This window comes from Denticeps clupeoides, unplaced genomic scaffold (assembly GCF_900700375.1).
Source record: "Denticeps clupeoides unplaced genomic scaffold, fDenClu1.1, whole genome shotgun sequence".
Lineage (NCBI taxonomy): Eukaryota > Metazoa > Chordata > Actinopteri > Clupeiformes > Denticipitidae > Denticeps > Denticeps clupeoides.
The window spans coordinates 1-20000 of NW_021629948.1; the positions used below are offsets into that span (position 1 = coordinate 1).

The following is a 20000-nucleotide window of genomic DNA, read 5'->3' on the forward strand; positions in this document are numbered from 1 at the left end:
GGAACCGTCGTCTCATTGGGTATTTATTAAATAACACACATTTACAGGGAAAAAGTACGTGAATCTCCTCATGCCTCCCACTGCTGGCATCTACGGTAAAGGTCAAAGGTCGTGTGCGCCGGGCGTGGCTCGGGAAGGAGGCGGGGTAAAGGGAGAAGGTTGCCTGGCAACATTGGAGACTCCCGTAGCAACTCTGCAGGGCTGCAGAATGCCAGCAGGTCTGGAGCCTCTGTAGGTGTGTGCTGGGTCTACACACACACACACACACACACACAGATTTTGGCCCAATTACTGCACAATTACGACTGAATACTTCTTTTTGGCGACTCACCTTGCTGCCATGGCTGCGTGTGGGCGGGGCCAGGGACGGTCTGTGCTGCAGGGCGTGGCTGATGAGCTGGTCATGTGACAGGCTGACACTGACTAACCCCTGGTACAACTGCTGCGAGCGCGGGAAGTTGACCGCTGTAAATACAGGACAGAACGACACTCACACACAGCTCAGAGCGAGAGAGAGAGTGTGTCTGTGTGTATTGCGATTATCGATGCATCCCAGAATGGACACGTCACATGACGTGTCCAAATACAAGAGTTAAGGCCTCGTATGTTTGTGTGGACGCTTTGATTGATTGATCCACCACACGAAATCAAACCCGCTACACCCTGACGCCACAAGCGTCACGTTTAGAACACGCAGTCACAGCACAAAATAATCTGCAGTTTCCTAAAAGACGATCATTTCGTGTTGTAGATCTCTGGACAACAGTCCTGCTTCGTGTATTTTTGTGAATATGTGTGTGTGTGAAAGTGATACACAGCAGCAGTGCACACAGTGAAATGTGTCCTCTGCATTTAACCATCACCCTGAGTGAGCAGCGGGGACCATGACAGGCGCCCGGGGACAGTGTGTGGGGACGGTACTTTGCTCAGTGGCACAGTTACGTTGGTAGATTCTCACTGAAGGCATCAAAACTATGAATGAACACATGTGGAGTTCTGTACTTAACAAAAAGTGGAGACCTGACCTCCACAGTCACCGGACCTGAACCCAGTCCAGATGGTTTGGGGTGAGCTGGACCAACAAGTGCTAAACACCTCTGGGAACTCCTTCAAGACTGTTGGAGAAGCATTTCAGGTGACGACCTCTTGAAGCCATCGAGAGAATGCCAAGAGTGTGCAAAGCAGTAATCAGAGCAAAGAAACTAGAATATAAAACATGTTTTCACTTATTTCACCTTTTTTTGTTAAGTACAGAACTCCACATGTGTTCATTCATAGTTCTGATGCCTTCAGTGAGAATCTACCAACGTAAATGGTCATGAAGATAAAGAAAACACGTTGAATGAGAAGGTGTCCAGATTTCTTGCTTGTACTGTATGTATGTGTGTGTGTGTGTGTGTGTGTGTGTGTGTGTGTGTGTGTGTTACCGTCTGCAGCCTTGGTGCTGATCTGGTTCTTTGTGTGCTCAGACGTCTGCAGCTTCTCCTGCACGGCCTTCTGGGCATCAAACTCCACCCCCGTTGCCTCCTCCAGCTTCGCCCTGTAGGCCAGTGTGGTGTTGAGCTCCACCTCTTCTGAGGGGTGTCCATCAGCCTCCACCAATGGCGACGTGGTCCTTTTTTCCTGACTCCGCCTCCCAGCTTTCGTCCTGCCTGTTGGGGGCAGGTACAGCCATCAGGGTCACCAAAGGTCATCTGAACGCCGCAGAAACAGGGCGCAGCTCTCACCCGTCCTCACGGCGCAGGATGCATCTTGAGCCGCTGGCTGTCCCGCAATCACCGTGACGACCAGCGGCTCCTCCTCCGACCACGCCCTAACTGGGCATGCAGCTCGGGGTTTCGGCTTTAGGTCAAAACGCACCTGTAGAGGTCAAACATTAGGCAAAATAAAAAATAAAAAAACGCGGCTGTGTTGAAAGAATGACAGTGACTGTCGTTGTGTGACACGGTGAAATGTGTCCTCTGTATTTAACCGTCACCCTTGGTGACAGTGGGCACCATGAGCAGTGTGTTGGGACGTGACCTTCATCCATGGGACCTCAGTGGGATTCGAACCGGCAACCTTCTGATTACGGGGCCACTGCTGGCAGATGAAATATAAGATCTGACCTGCCGCGCCGCACGCTTCTTCTTCGGGACGCCGGCGTCCGGACTCTGCGTGACGGAGAGGTCGAGGTCCGCGCACCGCGCCGGGGCTCCGTGGGACGGGGACGGGGACGCGGGGTGCGGCGGCGCGGCCGGCCGGCTGTCCGGGTGGCTGTCCGGGTCCAGCATGGTCAACACTGGAAGTTAAATTTCCCTCCGCCTTCACTTCCGCCTCCGGGCGCCTTCCGGCGTGAGAGCGCCCCGCCGCGGCCGGCGGCGACATCGCAGCTGCTCCGTCGGTCTGAAGCTCTGCCTTTTATTTCATGTACCCGAGTTGAAACGTGGTGACAGCTACGCCACCTCCGGTATCCGCGCAGAAGCTGAATAAGCTCAGACGGTCCACACGTAGTAAAAGTTATTTATTATTCATCTCAGACATAAAACAGGATTTAAGCGGGAGAAAGTTAAAGAAAGACAGTCACGTGACACTCGTACCCCTAAAAAAAACGCGACTCCTCGGCGTGGCGCACGACCGGCGTCGTTCTGGAACATTCCGGCGGAACAGACGTCCCAGCATGCACCGGGCTTCCTTTCTGGTTTCCATGGTTACAGAGAGACGCGTCGCTGATCCACCCGGAAGTGGTTAGAGCAGAAGCGTTAATCTGAATACAAGTCCTGCAGGGGCGGAGGACTGGAGTGAGTTTATTATGTGTGTGTGTGTGTGTGTGTGTGTCTGTGGTGTGCGTGTGTGACCACACATCCCATCATGCAGTTTGGCGCTCAGTGGCGGTCACGCAGGGCCTTCAGGATGTAGTTCTCTCTCTCCAGCTGGGCGTTCCTTTCTGTCAGCTCCTTAATTTGTTCTCTGAGCAGCTCCACCTCCTCCCGCACCGCCATCATCAAGTGGGTCTTCACCAGGTCCTGCACACACACACACACACACAGTTACCAATGGTCTCATGAACAAATGTACACACAGATGGAGGTGCGGAGGAACTCACCATGGCCTGCTCAATCTTGTTGTCGATGGCAACCATGCTGTTATTGGATCCACTGAAAAAGATGAGATGAGGAGATACGATGATCCTTTATTATCAAGTAGGAAATGTACTATTACAATAAAATTACAATAAACAACCGAAGGTGGGTGATTGTGGGACGTGGAGGATGTGGTAGGAGAAGGTTGGTGGTGCTGGGAGTGTGAACGAGGAGCTAGGTGAGGGTGTTGAAGGTGGTATAGGCATTACAGGTGGTGGGAGATGGTGATGGTGGCAGGTGGTGAAGGTGAGTGGAGATGGTGGTAGGTGGAGGGAGTTGGTGAAGGTGGGTGGAGATGGTGGTGAAGGTGAGTGGAGATGGTGGTAGGTGGAGGGAGTTGGTGAAGGTGAGTGGAGATGGTGGTAGAAGATGATGGTGGAATGTGGTGCGGGTGGTACAGGTGATGGCTGATGGTGAAAGGTGGGTGGAGGAGGTCGGAGGTGAGGAAAGGTAATGGGTGGAGGAGGTGGGGTTAAAATCCTAATGAAGTGACTGGAGAAGAACGGTGAACACAACGTGTGTTTTGTTCTGTAAGGAGGAAAAACTGCACATGGATCACATTACTGTGGTCTCTAGTCCTGATGTCAGCATGCGCGCACACACACACACGCACACACACACACACACACACACACACACACACACACTTCTCGGAACAATTCTCCAACTGAGTGAGAGAAAACACCACAGAGGCAAGAGTTCAAAAGTTGTGAGTGAACCCACACACACACACACACACACACACACTACCCTTGGCAGAAAAGCGTCAGAGACAGGAAGGTGGCCTCGGAGCTGCACTTTGGTTCCCATTTGGATTTTGACCACAGCTGGTGTGGAGCCACACCCACCCCTCCCTTGTTGGTGGACAGGGGGCAGGTGGGGACAGCGAGACCCGGAGCTGCAGGAGATCTGAAGACGGGTGGGAGACGGGTGGGAACAGGAGCGTGGAGCTGCACTCTGAGATGTGTTTAACTCTGGGTGGGTGGAGGTCTGATGGTGGACCAGGACAACGGCTCCCTCTGGAGAACAAAGCCGCTGGTGTCCTGCTGCAGCTGGATCTCTAGACGTCTGACTCGGTCCTGGGGCTGAAGAAGTTGCAGGTCTTGTTGTGTGTGCTGTGGTTGCGGCAGTTGCGGCACCAGAAGGGCTGCTCATAGTGGAGACGGAGGCTTGTCCTGTGGTGGAACCAGAACTGGTCACGGTTTTTGAGCTGGTTGAGGCCCCTGCTGTGGAACTGGATTTGGGCCCCATGGTGCAGCTGGTTCTGGGCCCAGTGGTGGAGCTGGATTTGGGCCCCATGGTGCAGCTGGTTCTAGGTCCAGTGGTGGAGCTGGATTTGGGCCCCATGGTGCAGCTGGTTCTAGGTCCAGTGGTGGAGCTGGATTTGGGCCCCATGGTGCAGCTGGTTCTAGGTCCAGTGGTGGAGCTGGATTTGGGCCCCATGGTGCAGCTGGTTCTAGGTCCAGTGGTGGAGCTGGATTTGGGTTTTCCAGATTTGAGTGGAATTGTTTGTGAGAAGAGACTCCACTGCGCTACACAATCCTGATGCCCGATTGGCCAAGAGTCCCGCACTCGAACCCGGGGCACACCCCTGACCACACCTTCCTTCCTCTCCACCTCTTTCTCTGCGATCAGAAGAGGTGGGGGTGTGGACAGGGGTCTGGATCTGCGGTGGTGGGCGGGGCCTTCTCTGAGACATGGAGGGACAGACAGACAACCCAACCGATTGACAGTTGCAGAAGGGGTGGAGCCAGGACATGGGTTAGGAGACACAGGTCTGAGTGGGCGGGGCTTAGGTTCATGGCTGGCAGGACTGTGTAGAGGTGAGACTCCAGACTGGACAGAAGAAGAAGAGCTACTGCAAGATGAAGAGGGGGACGAGAGGGAAGGAGGGCGTGGCTGCCGGCGACTCTCGAACGCGGACACGATCTTCCTCACTGTGCCGAACATGCCGACTCGCGGTGCGACACAGAAACAGGAAGTAAATACGGCAACCAGCCCCGCCCCCAATATCCTCAACCGGCGACAGGAAGTGGCATCTTCATCCGTTCTCCCCTACTCCGACTTCAGCGCCATAAATACACCAGCGGGTTCAGTTACCGGGGGCAACGGTGCACACCTGTGGCTCGAGTGATTTATGGCCGCCGCACGTCTGAACCTGCCGAGAATCTGGGTCAGAGTGTGAACTCACACCCACAGCCGCCCAGGGCTCAGTCTCAGCTGGAGGTGTGTGTGTGTGTGTGTGTGTGTTATGAGAGAGTTTGTTGTATGTGAGACTGTTAACAAGTACGAGTGTGTGTGTGTGTGTGTGTGTTTGTGTGTGTGTGTAGCAAAAGTTGAGTCGAATCGGAGGTTCCAAAAATCCCAGTCACAAGACCCCCAAGTGACTCAGCAGACTGCTCCTAATCCCGCCTCCTAATCCGTTAATCCATCCAATCCCGCGGTGCGCCTGCAGAGCAGGAAGTTCCCCGGCGCAACGTTCTGGGGCGCGGAGCTTCCTCCAAGCCGCTCGAATCCATCCCTGGTTTCCGTGCCGTAATCCTCTGGACGAGTGTGTGGACCCCCAACCCGAGACACAAAAACCCCACAAACAGGCCGGCGGTCGGTCATTCCGCTCCACGCCCACTGGCGCTCCCAGCCAATGGGAGGCCGCGGCATGTTGGCTGCCCACACCATTGTCCACGTGGATTCCACTCTGCCCACAGGACGGCCACAGAGGTCCCATTCATCCCCGCGTGTGGACGCGCCGCGCCCCCTCCATCGCTCGGCCACGGAATTCTGCTCTTCATCTTCTTACGGCGGAGGCGGAGCCGATGCTGAGGTCACGTGACGGAGAGAAACCAGTCTTTCCCACCGTGGTGTGTGTGGGTTTAGAGAGGCGAGTGTGTTACGTTGTGTATATGGTGGTGGTGGCCTGGTGTGTAACACACTCGCCTATGAACCAGAAGACCCAGGTCCAAACCCCACTTACCACCATCGTGTCCCTGAGCAGGACACCAGACGTGCTGTAAACGTGTGTGTGTGTGTGTGTGTGTGTGTGTGTGTGTGTGTGTGTGTGTGCGTGTGTGTGTGCGCCTGCCCTGAAGGCCAACAGTGACTCCATCGCTTCACTAAGACAATGGCGTCTGGCTGCCAGACGAGGCCGCTCATTGGCCAGAGCGGGAGCGTTTTTCGCCCCGCCCATGTTTGGCGTTCCTGTAGAGTAAAATTCCACTGGTGGGTGGGGCATGTGCTTGACTGACAGGCTTCAAGCTGTACAGTGTGCACGGTTGCACAACGTCAGGCTATTATGTAAGAGCCTCAGCTAATTATGCAAGAACTCAGAGGTGGTCACCGGCGGCAACCGGGCCTCGCTCACGCACACACACACACACACACACACACACACTAATGCAGATAAAAATATTGACAAAGATAAGATATCCGACACGAGGAAGATTCTTCCTTCTGCACTCCTCCACCCTGTTCTCCTCTCATGAATGGAGTCTCTGTACCTTCACGCACACCTCAAGCCACCAGGAGGGAAGAAGGGAGCAGAGCAGGAGAGGACAGCCATGGTTCGCTGGCGTATGGGAGCGTAATAAGGAGCAGTATGTGTTAGCGAGGTCGGGCATTTGGCCCGTGTGTTCGGTATTTAGACCACGCCTGTTAATGTGTGTCGAGAGCATCCAGAAAGCCTTACTCCACTTCAGAATTCCACACACAACATCCCATGATAGGTTTTAAAAGTAAAAAAGGGGGAAGTCCCGTGTATGTAAGCATTCGCAGCCTTTGCTCGGTACTTTGTCGATGCCCCTGTGGCAGCAGCTGCAGCCTCGAGTCTTTTTAAATATGAATCTTCAAGCTTGGCCCACCAATTCCTCTCAAGGTCCATCAGGTCTCTTTTTTAAGGTCTCTTCACAGATGTTCAAGTCTGGACTCTGGCCGGGGCCCTCAAGGACGTTCAGAGTGGTCCTGAAGCCACTCCTTTCATATCTTGGTTGTGTGTTTAGGGTTTAGGGGTCGTGAGCGCTCTGGAGCAGGTTCTCATCCAGGATGGCTGGAGTCCTCCTTCCCTCCAGTTCCTGCAGTGGCCACCACCACCATGCTTCACCGTCGGGACGGTATCGGCCCGGTGAGGAGCGGCGCCTGGCTTCTCCACACGTGACGCCTGCGCTGTGATTACTTGCCGCATGCACTGTATGTGTGTGTTGCTGTGTGTGTGTGTGTGTGTGTATGTCTGTGTGTTTGTATGTGTGAGTGTGCGCGTGTGTGTGTGTAACCCTAACCCAGGTCCAAACCCCACTTACCACCATCGTGTCCCTGAGCAGGACACCAGACGTGCTGTAAACATGTGTGTATATGTATATGTGTGTGTGTGTGTGTGTGTGTATATAAATATATATGTGTGTGTGTGTATGTATGTGTGTGTATATGTATACGTGTGTGTGTGTGTGTGTGTATGTATGTATGTGTGTGTGTGTATATGTATATGTGTGTGTCTATATGTATACGTGTGTGTGTGTGTGTGTGTTTGTGTGTATATGTATATGTGTGTGTGTGTGTGTGTGTGTGTGTGAGAGTGTATATGTGTGTGTGTGTGTATATATATATATATATGTATGTCTGTGTGTATATGTATATGTGTGTGTATATAAATATATATGTCTGTGTGTATATGTATATGTGTGTGTATATAAATATATATGTGTGTGTGTATATATATACGTGTGTGTGTGTGTGTGTGTGTATGTATGTATGTGTGTGTGTGTATATGTATATGTGTGTGTGTGTATATAAATATATGTGTGTGTGTATATGTATATGTGTGTGTATATAAATATATATGTGTGTGTGTATATGTGTGTGTGTGTATATAAATATATGTGTGTGTGTATATGTATGTGTGTGTGTGTATACGTGTGTGTGTATGTGTGTTTGTGTGTATATGTATGTGTGTGTGTGTGTATACGTGTGTGTGTATGTGTGTTTGTGTGTATATGTATGTGTGTGTGTATACGTGTGTGTGTGAGAGTGAGTGTGTTCATGTCTATATTTTAACGTCTCGTGGCTGCATCTGGATTTGAGCCAACATGGCCACCGGCAGCAGAGCAGTTTCTGTGCGGCTGTTCCAGCTCCGCCTCTAAATATAGTTCTGAGCTGCCATTAGTGGAAGAAGAAAAGAGAGACGACGACACCGTGACCTCAACCTGGACTTCAGTACGGTTCCTAAACCTGGTCTAAACCTCGACTGGTCCAATCCCAAAACCTAAACCAGTTCTAACCTGAACGTGATCTGAAACAAGTTCAGCCCTACGCCCCGCCCAACCCAGCTCTAAACTGAACCTAAACCCGACCAGGCCGCACCTACTTCAGTTCCAACATCGGCCGAGTCCGAACTAAACCCCTACCGGCCTGAACCATCAAAGATCAGTCACCAGCACTCACCCGTCGTCCAGCTGGAACGCCCCGCCCACCCCGAACATGGACTGGGCCAGGGCCAGCGCCGAGGGGGTCTGGATGGGCGTCAGGCTGGGGTGGAAGGAGCTGTCTCTGCCCGGCGGGGGACCAGGAGAGCTGGGCGTGGACCGGGTCGTCCAGAACTGGTGGAGAAGAAGGGAAACGCAGGTGACCATGATGATGATGTCACACCTGATGTCACACCTGCGAGACGCTCTCCGGAAACGTAGCGAGTCCTGAGGTTTACTTCTACAGAACAACGTTCCTCAGCCACACCACACACACGGAACATCTTCTCGCTCCTCCCATTCCACCCGCAGGACGCGAATTGAACCTGCGGCGCGTCCCAGAGCATGTCCCAGAGCACACGTCCCGCGAGACAATGCTGTTCCCAGCCTGGTCCTGGTGTAGAAACACCGCCGAGAATAGCAAAGCGGATTAATAATTCATTAAAAAAATGTACCAACAACCGAAACAAGGAGGTCCGTGTTGGTCCTCCGTTCTAAAAGGCTTTTAGTCCAGGACTAAAGCTCCACCAACGCCTGGTGTGATGGTGTCACCAGAAACGTGGTTCTACAGTTCAGGCCACACCTTCTCGTTCAACGTGTGTTCTTTATCTTCATGACCATTTACGTTGGTAGGTTCTCACTGAAGTCATCAAAACTATGAATGAACACATGTGGAGTTATGTACTTAACAAAAAGTGGAGACCTGACCTCCACAGTCACCGGACCTGAACCCAATCCAGATGGTTTGGGGTGAGCTGGACCAACAAGTGCTAAACACCTCTGGGAACTCCTTCAAGACTGTTGGAGAAGCATTTCAGGTGACGACCTCTTGAAGCTCATCGAGAGAATGCCAAGAGTGTTCAAAGCAGTAATCAGAGCAAAGAAACTAGAATATAAAACATGTTTTCACTTATTTCACCTTTTTTTGTTAAGTACAGAACTCCACATGTGTTCATTCATAGTTCTGATGCCTTCAGTGAGAAGACAACACGTTGGATGAGAAGGTGTCCAGACGTTTGGTCTGTACTGTATGTGCTTCTACTGTGAACATCTCCGAACATCTAGACGTCAGACGTGACCCTGTTTTTGCTCAGGTGTATGTTGGTTAGGGGGCGTGGCTCGTTACCTTCCCTGCTCCATCCACGTCCAGTCTGAGTGGCGGTGGAACGTTCCGGCTACGGGGCGCGGCCGGTGAGCGCAGCAGTGGGGGCGGGTCTGGTGAGAGTGTTGGGGACGGGGGACCACTGACGGCGCCTCCCTCGGGTCCACGATGCTGCTGTGCCAACATGTGGGTGGTGCCCTGCGAGTGAACCATGTGGGCCATCCTAAAGGCTCTCATGTGACCTAGCGGTTTCAGCGCAGCCCCGCCCATTGCCCCGCCTTCCAGCCCCACCGTCTCCAGTGACTCAAGCGAGTGGGCATGTCTCATGCTGTCAATCACACGCCGCAGACCCCGTTCTTCTGCCTCAAGACGTTCCAGGAAGTCCACACAAGTCCAGCGGCCCCGTTTGTATGGCTCGCCCAATCCCTGACCGAGACGGACCACGCGGAAGCGTGAAGCTCCACCCCCTGAGCCCCCCTGCTCCAACGAGCTCTGCTTCCTCACCATGACGGGCGTCCCAGGTTGACTGGAGCTCCTGTCTGTCTGGAAAATGGGGTTTACGGAGGTGAAGGGGGTGGGGCCATTGGGAAGGTCCGAGGTGGGCGTGGCCTGTGAGTCCAGTGAGCGCCTCCCATTAGCCGGCTGTCGATAGGGCGGGGAGATGGACGGCTGGTCGGTACCGGCCGTCGGGGCGGAGCTTGATTCCGTGGCTACCGACGTGCTCTCTGGCGCCCCCTGGACGTACTCCGACGTAACGCTGGTGATCTGGAACCCGCTCTTCTTCTTCCCCCCGCTCATCGCGTCTCTCCTCTACTCCCGAAAACGGGGTGTCGGGGTGCAACTCCTCCTCATAAAAACGCGGGGGGGGCTGCAAACCACGCCCACATTTCCCACGCGGGTTAATTATTTAACTTTTTACCTTCTTTATCGTCCCCTCGGCAGGACGGCGGTGACGTCACCGCGTCCGCGGCGTCCCGCTCCTCTATCGAACCCGCGTCTCCAGGCGCGTCCCCGCCGCGCCGCGCCGCGCCGCGCCGCGACTGTTGACAAGTTGTCCGCGGGGCGGAAGTCGCGCCCCCTGCCGCGCCCACTTTACGCGCCACGAAGTCCTCGCCTCGAGGTTCCCGAACTTCTCGCAGCTCCACGGGAATCCACCATTTTCACTCCCCGCGTACGGAACACGACGTGGAGCCGGAGCCGGAGCCGGAGCGGGCGGCAGGAACCAGCGCCACCTTGCGCTACCCTGCGCCACCCGCAGACCTTCCTGCTGCGCTCATCCGGACCACTTTTTACTGTCCTGCAGCGCTGATCTTCATCTCCATCTTCATCTCCAACTTTATCTCCCCCAGAACCCGCACATGACAGCAGATGAACGGGTGGAGTAGAAGAACAGAACATGGATCTGGATCAGGCCACTTTTTACTATTCTGTAGAGCTGATCTCCATCTTCATCTCCCCCAGAACCCGCAGATGACAGCAGATGAACGGGTGGAGTAGAAGAGGAGTAGAAGAACACAACAAGGATCTGGATCAAGCCACTTTTTACTATTCTGTAGAGCTGATCTCCATCTTCATCTCCATCTTCATCTCTCCCCAGAACCCGCAGATGACAGCAGATGAACGGGTGGAGTAGAAGTGGAGTAGAAAAACACAACGTGGATCTGGATCAGGCCACTTTTTACTATTCTGTAGAGCTGATCTCCATCTTCATCTCTCCCAGAACCCGCAGATGACAGCAGATGAACGGGTGGAGTAGAAGTGGAGTAGAAATACACAAGGAGGATCTCAGTTCCATCTGCATGAAGTTTTTATTCAATACAGGTCCAGGCACAGAACAGACAGACACGTTCAGCAAATCAAGACCCACAGTCCACATGATGGCTCTCATGATGTCCATCTTCTTCCTCGTTCGGCCCGTTACACAAACACACCAAATAATATATATATACAGATACGTTCTAAAACTCACACACACACACACACACACACACACACACACACACACGTTTCAGATGAAGTTCAGGTGTTTTTCCTCAGAGATGCCGTACTTCTCTTTATTCTCTTCAAATAGTGTCGACAGTTCCTGATTAAGACAAAAGACACGTGTTACACACACACACACACACACACACACACACACACACGAAGGCAAGTCCACACCTTTAAATAGCGAATGTGCAGGTCGTCTATGTCCTCTTTACTGGGAGATGGAGTCTGGACCACTGGGATTGGACGACCCACTGAAGACAGAGAAGCAGACAGCCAATCAGATCACAGACAGAAACCATCCCTCCATGTCCAGTCTCAACAAGGTTCAGAACTCAGAAGTTATGGCTAAAGAATTGTAGATTATACCTGGAAAATTGAGAAAGAATTATACATTTACATACTAGAACTGTAGAGTTCAGGAGGACCTCGTGGTAGAATTTAGATACTAGAACTGTAGAGTTCAGGAGGATGGACCTCGTGGTAGAATTTAGATACTAGAACTGTAGAGTTCAGGAGGACCTCGTGGTAGAATTTAGATACTAGAACTGTAGAGTTCAGGAGGACGGACCTCGTGGTAGAATTTAGATACTAGAACTGTAGAGTTCAGGAGGATGGACCTCGTGGTAGAATTTAGATACTAGAACTGTAGAGTTCAGGAGGACGGACCTCGTGGTAGAATTTAGATACTAGAACTGTAGAGTTCAGGAGGACCTCGTGGTAGAATTTAGATACTAGAACTGTAGAGTTCAGGAGGATGGACCTCGTGGTAGAATTTAGATACTAGAACTGTAGAGTTCAGGAGGACCTCGTGGTAGAATTTAGATACTAGAACTGTAGAGTTCAGGAGGACGGACCTCGTGGTAGAATTTAGATACTAGAACTGTAGAGTTCAGGAGGATGGACCTCGTGGTAGAATTTAGATACTAGAACTGTAGAGTTCAGGAGGACGGACCTCGTGGTAGAATTTAGATACTAGAACTGTCGAGTTCAGGAGGACCTCGTGTAGAATTTAGATACTAGAACTGTAGAGTTCAGGAGGATGGACCTCGTGGTAGAATTTAGATACTAGAACTGTAGAGTTCAGGAGGAATGGACCCTCGTGGTAGAATTTAGATACTAGAACTGTAGAGTTCAGGAGGACCTCGTGGTAGAATTTAGATACTAAGAACTGTAGAGTTCAGGAGGACGGACCTCGTGGTAGAATTTAGATACTAGAACTGTAGAGTTCAGGAGGACGGACCTCGTGGTAGAATTTAGATACTAGAACTGTAGAGTTCAGGAGGACGGACCTCGTGGTAGAATTTAGATACTAGAACTGTAGAGTTCAGGAGGACGGACCTCGTGGTAAGAATTGAGATACTAGAACTGTAAGAGTTCAGAGGACCCTCGTGGTAGAATTTAGATACTAGAACTGTAGAGTTCAGGAGGACGAACCTCGTGGTAGAATTTAGATACTAGAACTGTAGAGTTCAGGAGGACGGACCTCGTGGTAGAATTTAGATACTAGAACTGTAGAGTTCAGGAGGATGGACCTCGTGGTAGAATTTAGATACTAGAACTGTAGAGTTCAGGAGGAGGACCTCGTGGTAGAATTTAGATACTAGAACTGTAGAGTTCAGGAGGACGGACCTCGTGGTAGAATTTAGATACTAGAACTGTAGAGTTCAGGAGGACGGACCTCGTGGTAGAATTTAGATACTAGAACTGTAGAGTTCAGGAGGATGGACCTCGTGGTAGAATTTAGATACTAGAACTGTAGAGTTCAGGAGGATGGACCTCGTGGTAGAATTTAGATACTAGAACTGTAGAGTTCAGGAGGACCTCGTGGTAGAATTTAGATACTAGAACTGTAGAGTTCAGGAGGAGGGACCTCGTGGTAGAATTTAGATACTAGAACTGTAGAGTTCAGGAGGATGGACCTCGTGGTAGAATTTAGATACTAGAACTGTAGAGTTCAGGAGGACCTCGTGGTAGAATTTAGATACTAGAACTGTAGAGTTCAGGAGATGGACCTCGTGGTAGAATTTAGATACTAGAACTGTAGAGTTCAGGAGGATGGACCTCGTGGTAGAATTTAGATACTAGAACTGTAGAGTTCAGGAGAGGACCTCGTGGTTAGCATTTAAGCTACTAGAACTGTAGAGTTCAGGAGGACCTCGTCGGTAGAATTGGTTTACTGACGATTTTAGATACTAGAACTGTAGAGTTCAGGAGACGGACTCGTGGTAGAATTTAGATACTAGAACTGTAGAGTTCAGGAGGACGGACCTCGTGGTAGAATTTTAGATACTAGAACTGTAGAGTCAGGAGGACGGACCTCGTGGTAGAATTAGACTACTAGAACTGTAGAGTTCAGGAGGACCTCGTGGTAGAATTTAGATTACTAGAACTGTAGAGTTCCGGAGGGACATCGGGTAGAATTTAGGATACTAGAACTGTAGAGTTCAGGAGGACCTCGTGGTAGAATTTAGATACTAGAACTGTAGAGTTCAGGAGGACGGACCCTCGTGGTAGAATTTAGATACTAGAACTGTAGAGTTCAGGAGGACCTCGTGGTAGAATTTAGATACTAGAACTGTAGAGTTCAGGAGGACGGACCTCGTGGTAGAATTTAGATACTAGAACGTAGAGTTCAGGAGGACCTCGTGGTAGAATTTAGATACTAGAACTGTAGAGTTCAGGAGGACGGACCTCGTGGTAGAATTTAGATACTAGAACTGTAGAGTTCAGGAGGACGGACCTCGTGGTAGAATTTAGATACTAGAACTGTAGAGTTCAGGAGGACGGACCTCGTGGTAGAATTTAGATACTAGAACTGTAGAGTTCAGGAGGACGGACCTCGTGGTAGAATTTAGATACTAGAACTGTAGAGTTCAGGAGGACCTCGTGGTAGAATTTAGATACTAGAACTGTAGAGTTCAGGAGGATGGACCTCGTGGTAGAATTTAGATACTAGAACTGTAGAGTTCAGGAGGATGGACCTCGTGGTAGAATTTAGATACTAGAACTGTAGAGTTCAGGAGGACCTCGTGGTAGAATTTAGATACTAGAACTGTAGAGTTCAGGAGGACCTCGTGGTAGAATTTAGATACTAGAACTGTAGAGTTCAGGAGGATGGACCTCGTGGTAGAATTTAGATACTAGAACTGTAGAGTTCAGGAGGACCTCGTGGTAGAATTTAGATACTAGAACTGTAGAGTTCAGGAGGACGGACCTCGTGGTAGAATTTAGATACTAGAACTGTAGAGTTCAGGAGGACGGACCTCGTGGTAGAATTTAGATACTAGAACTGTAGAGTTCAGGAGGACGGACCTCGTGGTAGAATTTAGATACTAGAAACTGTAGAGTTCAGGAGGACCTCGTGGTAGAATTAGATACTAGAACTGTAGAGTTCAGGAGGACGGACCTCGTGGTAGAATTTAGATACTAGAACTGTAGAGTTCAGGAGGACCTCGTGGTAGAATTTAGATACTAGAACTGTAGAGTTCAGGAGGACGGACCTCGTGGTAGAATTTAGATACTAGAACTGTAGAGTTCAGGAGGACCTCGTGGTAGAATTTAGATACTAGAACTGTAGAGTTCAGGAGGACGGACCTCGTGGTAGAATTTAGATACTAGAACTGTAGAGTTCAGGAGGGACCTCGTGGTAGAATTTAGATACTAGAACTGTAGAGTTCAGGAGGACGGACCTCGTGGTAGAATTTAGATACTAGAACTGTAGAGTTCAGGAGGACGGACCTCGTGGTAGAATTTAGATACTAGAACTGTAGAGTTCAGGAGGACGGACCTCGTGGTAGAATTTAGATACTAGAACTGTAGAGTTCAGGAGGACGGACCTCGTGGTAGAATTTAGATACTAGAACTGTAGAGTTCAGGAGGACCTCGTGGTAGAATTTAGATACTAGAACTGTAGAGTTCAGGAGGATGGACCTCGTGGTAGAATTTAGATACTAGAACTGTAGAGTTCAGGAGGACCTCGTGGTAGAATTTAGATACTAGAACTGTAGAGTTCAGGAGGATGGACCTCGTGGTAGAGTTTAGAGCAGACATGAAACATCTTACCCACAGTATGGATTGGTTTCCTGTACGGCAGCAGGCCGAAGCTGTACTGAAACACACCCCTCGCGTGGAAGAGTGGCAGGGCCACGCCCATAAGCTTCTGGAGGTGCTCCTGGATACGGCGAAGGGCGGAGCCTGTTGGGTTCTCCATCTGATCGAAAAGTTCGTTCTCTCCAAAGGAGAACACGGGGACCAGCCAGGCGCTGCACGCAGAAAACACACACTCATACGTCTCCATGACGACTACACAGGAAGTAGGAAGGCTGGGAAATAAAGGGCTCGTACCCGTGTTTCAGGGCCAGCTTGATGAAGCCCTTGCGCTGCAGCACTTGGAGCGTCAGCGCCCCCGGGCGAGCGTCCAGCGACTCCGGGGCTCCGCCCACCGCGATCACGGCCGCCTGGCCCCCCTCGGGTCGGCTGAGGACGTAGCTGGCGCTCGCCTTCTCACTGGACACCAGCCCTGAGGGGTCAGAGGTCACGTCATCACCACGTGTGGACACAGTGCTCTCTGCGCCATGTTTGCATAAGAGTCATGTGACCTACAGGACAGTGACACACACACACACACTCTGTCTCTGAGAGGTCAACTTTTGACGCTGGTCACCAGTAGCGTATATATTTAAGTATTCCCAGAGCTTGATATTGATGTGTGTGTGTGTGTGTGTGTGTGTGTGTGTGTGTGTGGTGTGCACGAGGTGAATTGTCCAGTGATGACCCCGAGTAAAGGGACTGCGAATGGACAGCGAGCGACTGTGTGTGTCCTCTTTGGTCCCTGACGTTGTGAAAGTTTGTGAAGTGAAGAAATGTCTGAACTCAGTCCAAGTAGGCGACCCAGTCACACACACTCACTGACCACCACACATGATGTAGTCTCTGAAGAACGGCACTCGGAACCAGAAGGGCAGCATGAGGAGGTACGGTGTCAGGCCGGGGAAGAGCGAGGAGAACCCGGACGCCTCGGTGCAGAAGTTCCCGAAGCCCCCCGCCACCAGCACGCCGTGGGGGTGGAACCCCAACAGGTAGTTCCTGCTGGGGTCCAGATCTGCAGTCTTCACCAGCTTCACGTACACAAACACACAGCGGCCGGTAAAGGAACCACACCCATACACTGGTCACCTGCCCCCTTGACCTTTGAACCCCAGACTCACAGAGATGGGGAAGTAGTCTCTGAAGTGGCTCCACACGGTCCAGCTCCGCACCCAGCGGGACCTACGACCTCCAGAAACGGGCGTGTCCCTGTCCAGGTACAGCCAACCAGCATACAGCACGGCCAGCAGCCACCAATCACTGAGGCCGAGCAGGACGAAGGCGGCGAGACAGCACTGCGCTGCAGAGAGAGAGAGAGAGAGAGAGAGAGAGAGAGAGAGAGACGGTGGGTGGGCGTGGTTATCCAGCCTGTGTCTGGCTGTGTGACTGTGTCATTTCAAGTTCCAACATGCACAGTTTATACAGGTTAACGTACACACACACACCCACTCACCCAGCACCAGGAAGGAGAAGACCCACTGGACCACCGCCGCCGTCTGGAGCCGCCGCCGCAGCGGGATGTTGAGCGGCGCGAACTCGATTTTCATTCCTGCCTCGACACTCACACAGTCGGCTCGACTCGGTTCGGCTCGACTCGGTTCCGCTCGGCTCGGCTCGGCGGCCCGCAGCTGGGTGTGTCCGCGGTGGCGGGAAACTTCTTGTAAAAGTTGCTGCGGCTGCAGGTCAACGCGCCGACCGGCCACGCGCCGCCGGGATATGAGTTGAGGACCACGCCCCCCGCCTACGTCACGGCCCCACCCCCGGACTCGGCGCGGCCTCAGCCAATCAGGGCCCTCCGAGCGCGAGGTTGCGCAAAGTGACGCCGAAAGTGGACTTTTCAGGAAGGAAGCGAGGCCAGGTGCAGCAGAAGCTGAGATGTTTCCTGGCCCGCAGATCCAGGTCCTACAGCGGGGTCAGAGGTCACCTGATAATGCGCATGGTGACCCTGACCCTGGCCGTGGCTGGAAGTGGGTGACGGTTCGTGAGGAGTGATGAAACCAGCACGCCGCCGTGATGAAACGCTGCTCCATGTGTTGAGAAATGGAGTCAAGGAGAAGAAGGTTCAGAATCAGCGTCAAATCAGCTCTACTGTCCACAGAGACTTTATCAGCACAAAGTCCAGAGCTGCACAAACATCAGCTGACTTCCACAATAAATCCAGTTTTTAGCAGAGGAGACGTCCATCTCGTGCTGGCGTCATGCGGCGGGGACACCAACTGGGTCCAACATCTGACCGCCACTCCATCACACGTTTACATGTACAGTGTTTACCACACGCCCTTATCCAGAGCGACGTACAGTCAGTAGTGACCGGGACAGTCCCCCCCTGGACACGATCAGGGTTACAGTCAGTAGTGACAGGGACAGTCCTCCCCTGGAGACACTCAGGGTTACAGTCAGTAGTGACCGGGACAGTCCCACCCTGGACACACTCAGGGTTACAGTCAGTAGTGACAGGGACAGTCCCACCCTGGACACACTCAGGGTTATAATCAGTAGTGACCGGGACAGTCCCACCGTGGACACACTCAGTGTTACAGTCAGTAGTGACAGGGACAGTCCCCCCCTGGACACAATCAGGGTTACAGTCAGTAGTGACAGGGACAGTCCTCCCCTGGAGACACTCAGGGTTACAGTCAGTAGTTACAGGGACAGTCACCCCCTGGACACACTCAGGGTTACAGTCAGTAGTGACCGGGACAGTCCCACCCTGGACACAATCAGGGTTACAGTCAGTAGTTACAGGGACAGTCACCCCCTGGACACACTCAGAGTTACAGTCAGTAGTGACAGGGACAGTCCCACCCTGGACACACTCAGAGTTACAGTCAGTAGTGACAGGGACAGTCCCACCCTGGACACACTCAGGGTTATAATCAGTAGTGACCGGGACAGTCCCACCGTGGACACACTCAGTGTTACAGTCAGTAGTGACAGGGACAGTCCCACCCTGGACACACCAGGTTCTTTCACTACGTACCGTCTAACATGTGTACCTGAAATGACAGTAAAGCTCAACTGCAACTTCAGTGGGGTTTGAACCTGGGACGTAGTGTCTCTCCCGCTACTTTGGAAGATCAGGGTCACCGGGGGAATGAAATAACACCAGATGAATATCGGGCGTGGCATCAGCAGCAGGGAGATAGGTGTGTGATTGACAGGTGTTCGGAACCCTCTTCTCAGGTCAGAGTCCTCACCTGCAGGCCCGACGTTTCCCGCCAGAGGGCGCCACTCGCCCGCTCGTTTTCATTCCCATCACGTCCGTATTATTACAGGCGGACGTTTATTATCATGCACGTGATTCTGATTTGTGGCGAGTGTGTGTGGAGTGTGGGTGTGTGTGTGTGTGTGTGTGTGTGTGTGTGTGTGTGTGGAGTGTGTGGAGCAGGGAGAACGCTGCAGTAAGGAAGGCCGTGATTGGCCGACACACAAGACCAGTCGCGCGCGTGCACGCGAGAGACAAGGGAGGAAGGGAGGTCAGGGCGCGCGCCCGGTCTGTGTGTGTGTGTGTGAGTGTTGTGTGTGTATATATGTATATGTGTATGTGTGTTTTTGTGTGTGTGTGTGTGTGAGTGTTGTGTGTGTCTGTATATTTATGTCTGTCTTGTGTATAGGTGTGTATATGTATATGTCTTTGTGTATATGAGTGTGTATATGTGTATGTGTGTGCGTGTGTGTGTATATGTGTATGTCTGTGTGTGTGTGTATATGCATGTATATGTGTATGTCTGTGTGTGTGTGTGTGTGTGTGTGTGTATGTGTGTGTATGTCTGTGTGTGTGTGTGTGTGTGTGTCTGTGTGTGTATGCGTGTGTGTGTGTGTATATGTGTGTGTGTGTGTGTGTGTGTATATATGTGTGTGTATATGAGTGTGTATATATGTGTGTGTGTGTATGTGTGTGTATGTCTGTGTGTATGTGTGTGTATGTCTGTGTGTGTGTATGTGTATGTCTGTGTGTGTGTGTCTGTTTGTGTATGTGTGTGTGTATGTCTGTGTGTGTGTGTGTATATGTGTGTGTATATGTGTGTGTATATATGTGTGGTGTGTATGTGTGTGTATGTCTGTGTGTATGTGTGTGTATGTGTGTGTGTGTGTATGTGTATGTCTGTGTGTGTGTGTCTGTGTGTGTATGTGTGTGTGTATGTCTGTGTGTGTGTGTATGTGTGTGGTGTGTATGTATGTGTGTGTGTGTGTGTGTGTGTGTGTGGGTTGTGGTGTGTGTATGTGTGTGTGTATGTCTGTGTCTGTGTGTGT

The 20000-nt window shown here is 51.6% G+C and overlaps 3 protein-coding genes across 3 annotated transcripts; all 3 read right to left on the reverse strand.

Moving 5' to 3' along the window:
- Positions 1-7: 7 nt before the first annotated feature.
- ppp1r35 (protein phosphatase 1, regulatory subunit 35) lies at positions 8-2393 on the reverse strand. Its single transcript, XM_028967079.1, has 5 exons — positions 2023-2393; positions 1728-1860; positions 1428-1652; positions 332-465; positions 8-248 (listed from the first exon to the last, which is right to left on the reverse strand). The coding sequence occupies exons 1-5, from the start codon at positions 2365-2367 to the stop codon at positions 69-71; spliced, it is 1017 nt and encodes a 338-aa protein (XP_028822912.1). The 5' UTR covers positions 2368-2393; the 3' UTR covers positions 8-68.
- A 97-nt stretch (positions 2394-2490) lies between these two features.
- On the reverse strand, positions 2491-10913 carry tsc22d4 (TSC22 domain family member 4). The gene is made up of 4 exons (XM_028967078.1): positions 9696-10913; positions 8550-8704; positions 3086-3137; positions 2491-3005 (listed from the first exon to the last, which is right to left on the reverse strand). Exons 1-4 carry the CDS (start codon positions 10467-10469, stop codon positions 2865-2867), a joined length of 1122 nt encoding a protein of 373 aa, XP_028822911.1. The 5' UTR covers positions 10470-10913; the 3' UTR covers positions 2491-2864.
- A 547-nt stretch (positions 10914-11460) lies between these two features.
- On the reverse strand, positions 11461-17521 carry mogat3a (monoacylglycerol O-acyltransferase 3a). Its single transcript, XM_028967077.1, has 7 exons — positions 17200-17521; positions 16868-17046; positions 16573-16777; positions 16005-16179; positions 15723-15922; positions 11832-11911; positions 11461-11754 (listed from the first exon to the last, which is right to left on the reverse strand). Exons 1-7 carry the CDS (start codon positions 17291-17293, stop codon positions 11680-11682), a joined length of 1008 nt encoding a protein of 335 aa, XP_028822910.1. The 5' UTR covers positions 17294-17521; the 3' UTR covers positions 11461-11679.
- Positions 17522-20000: the final 2479 nt, after the last annotated feature.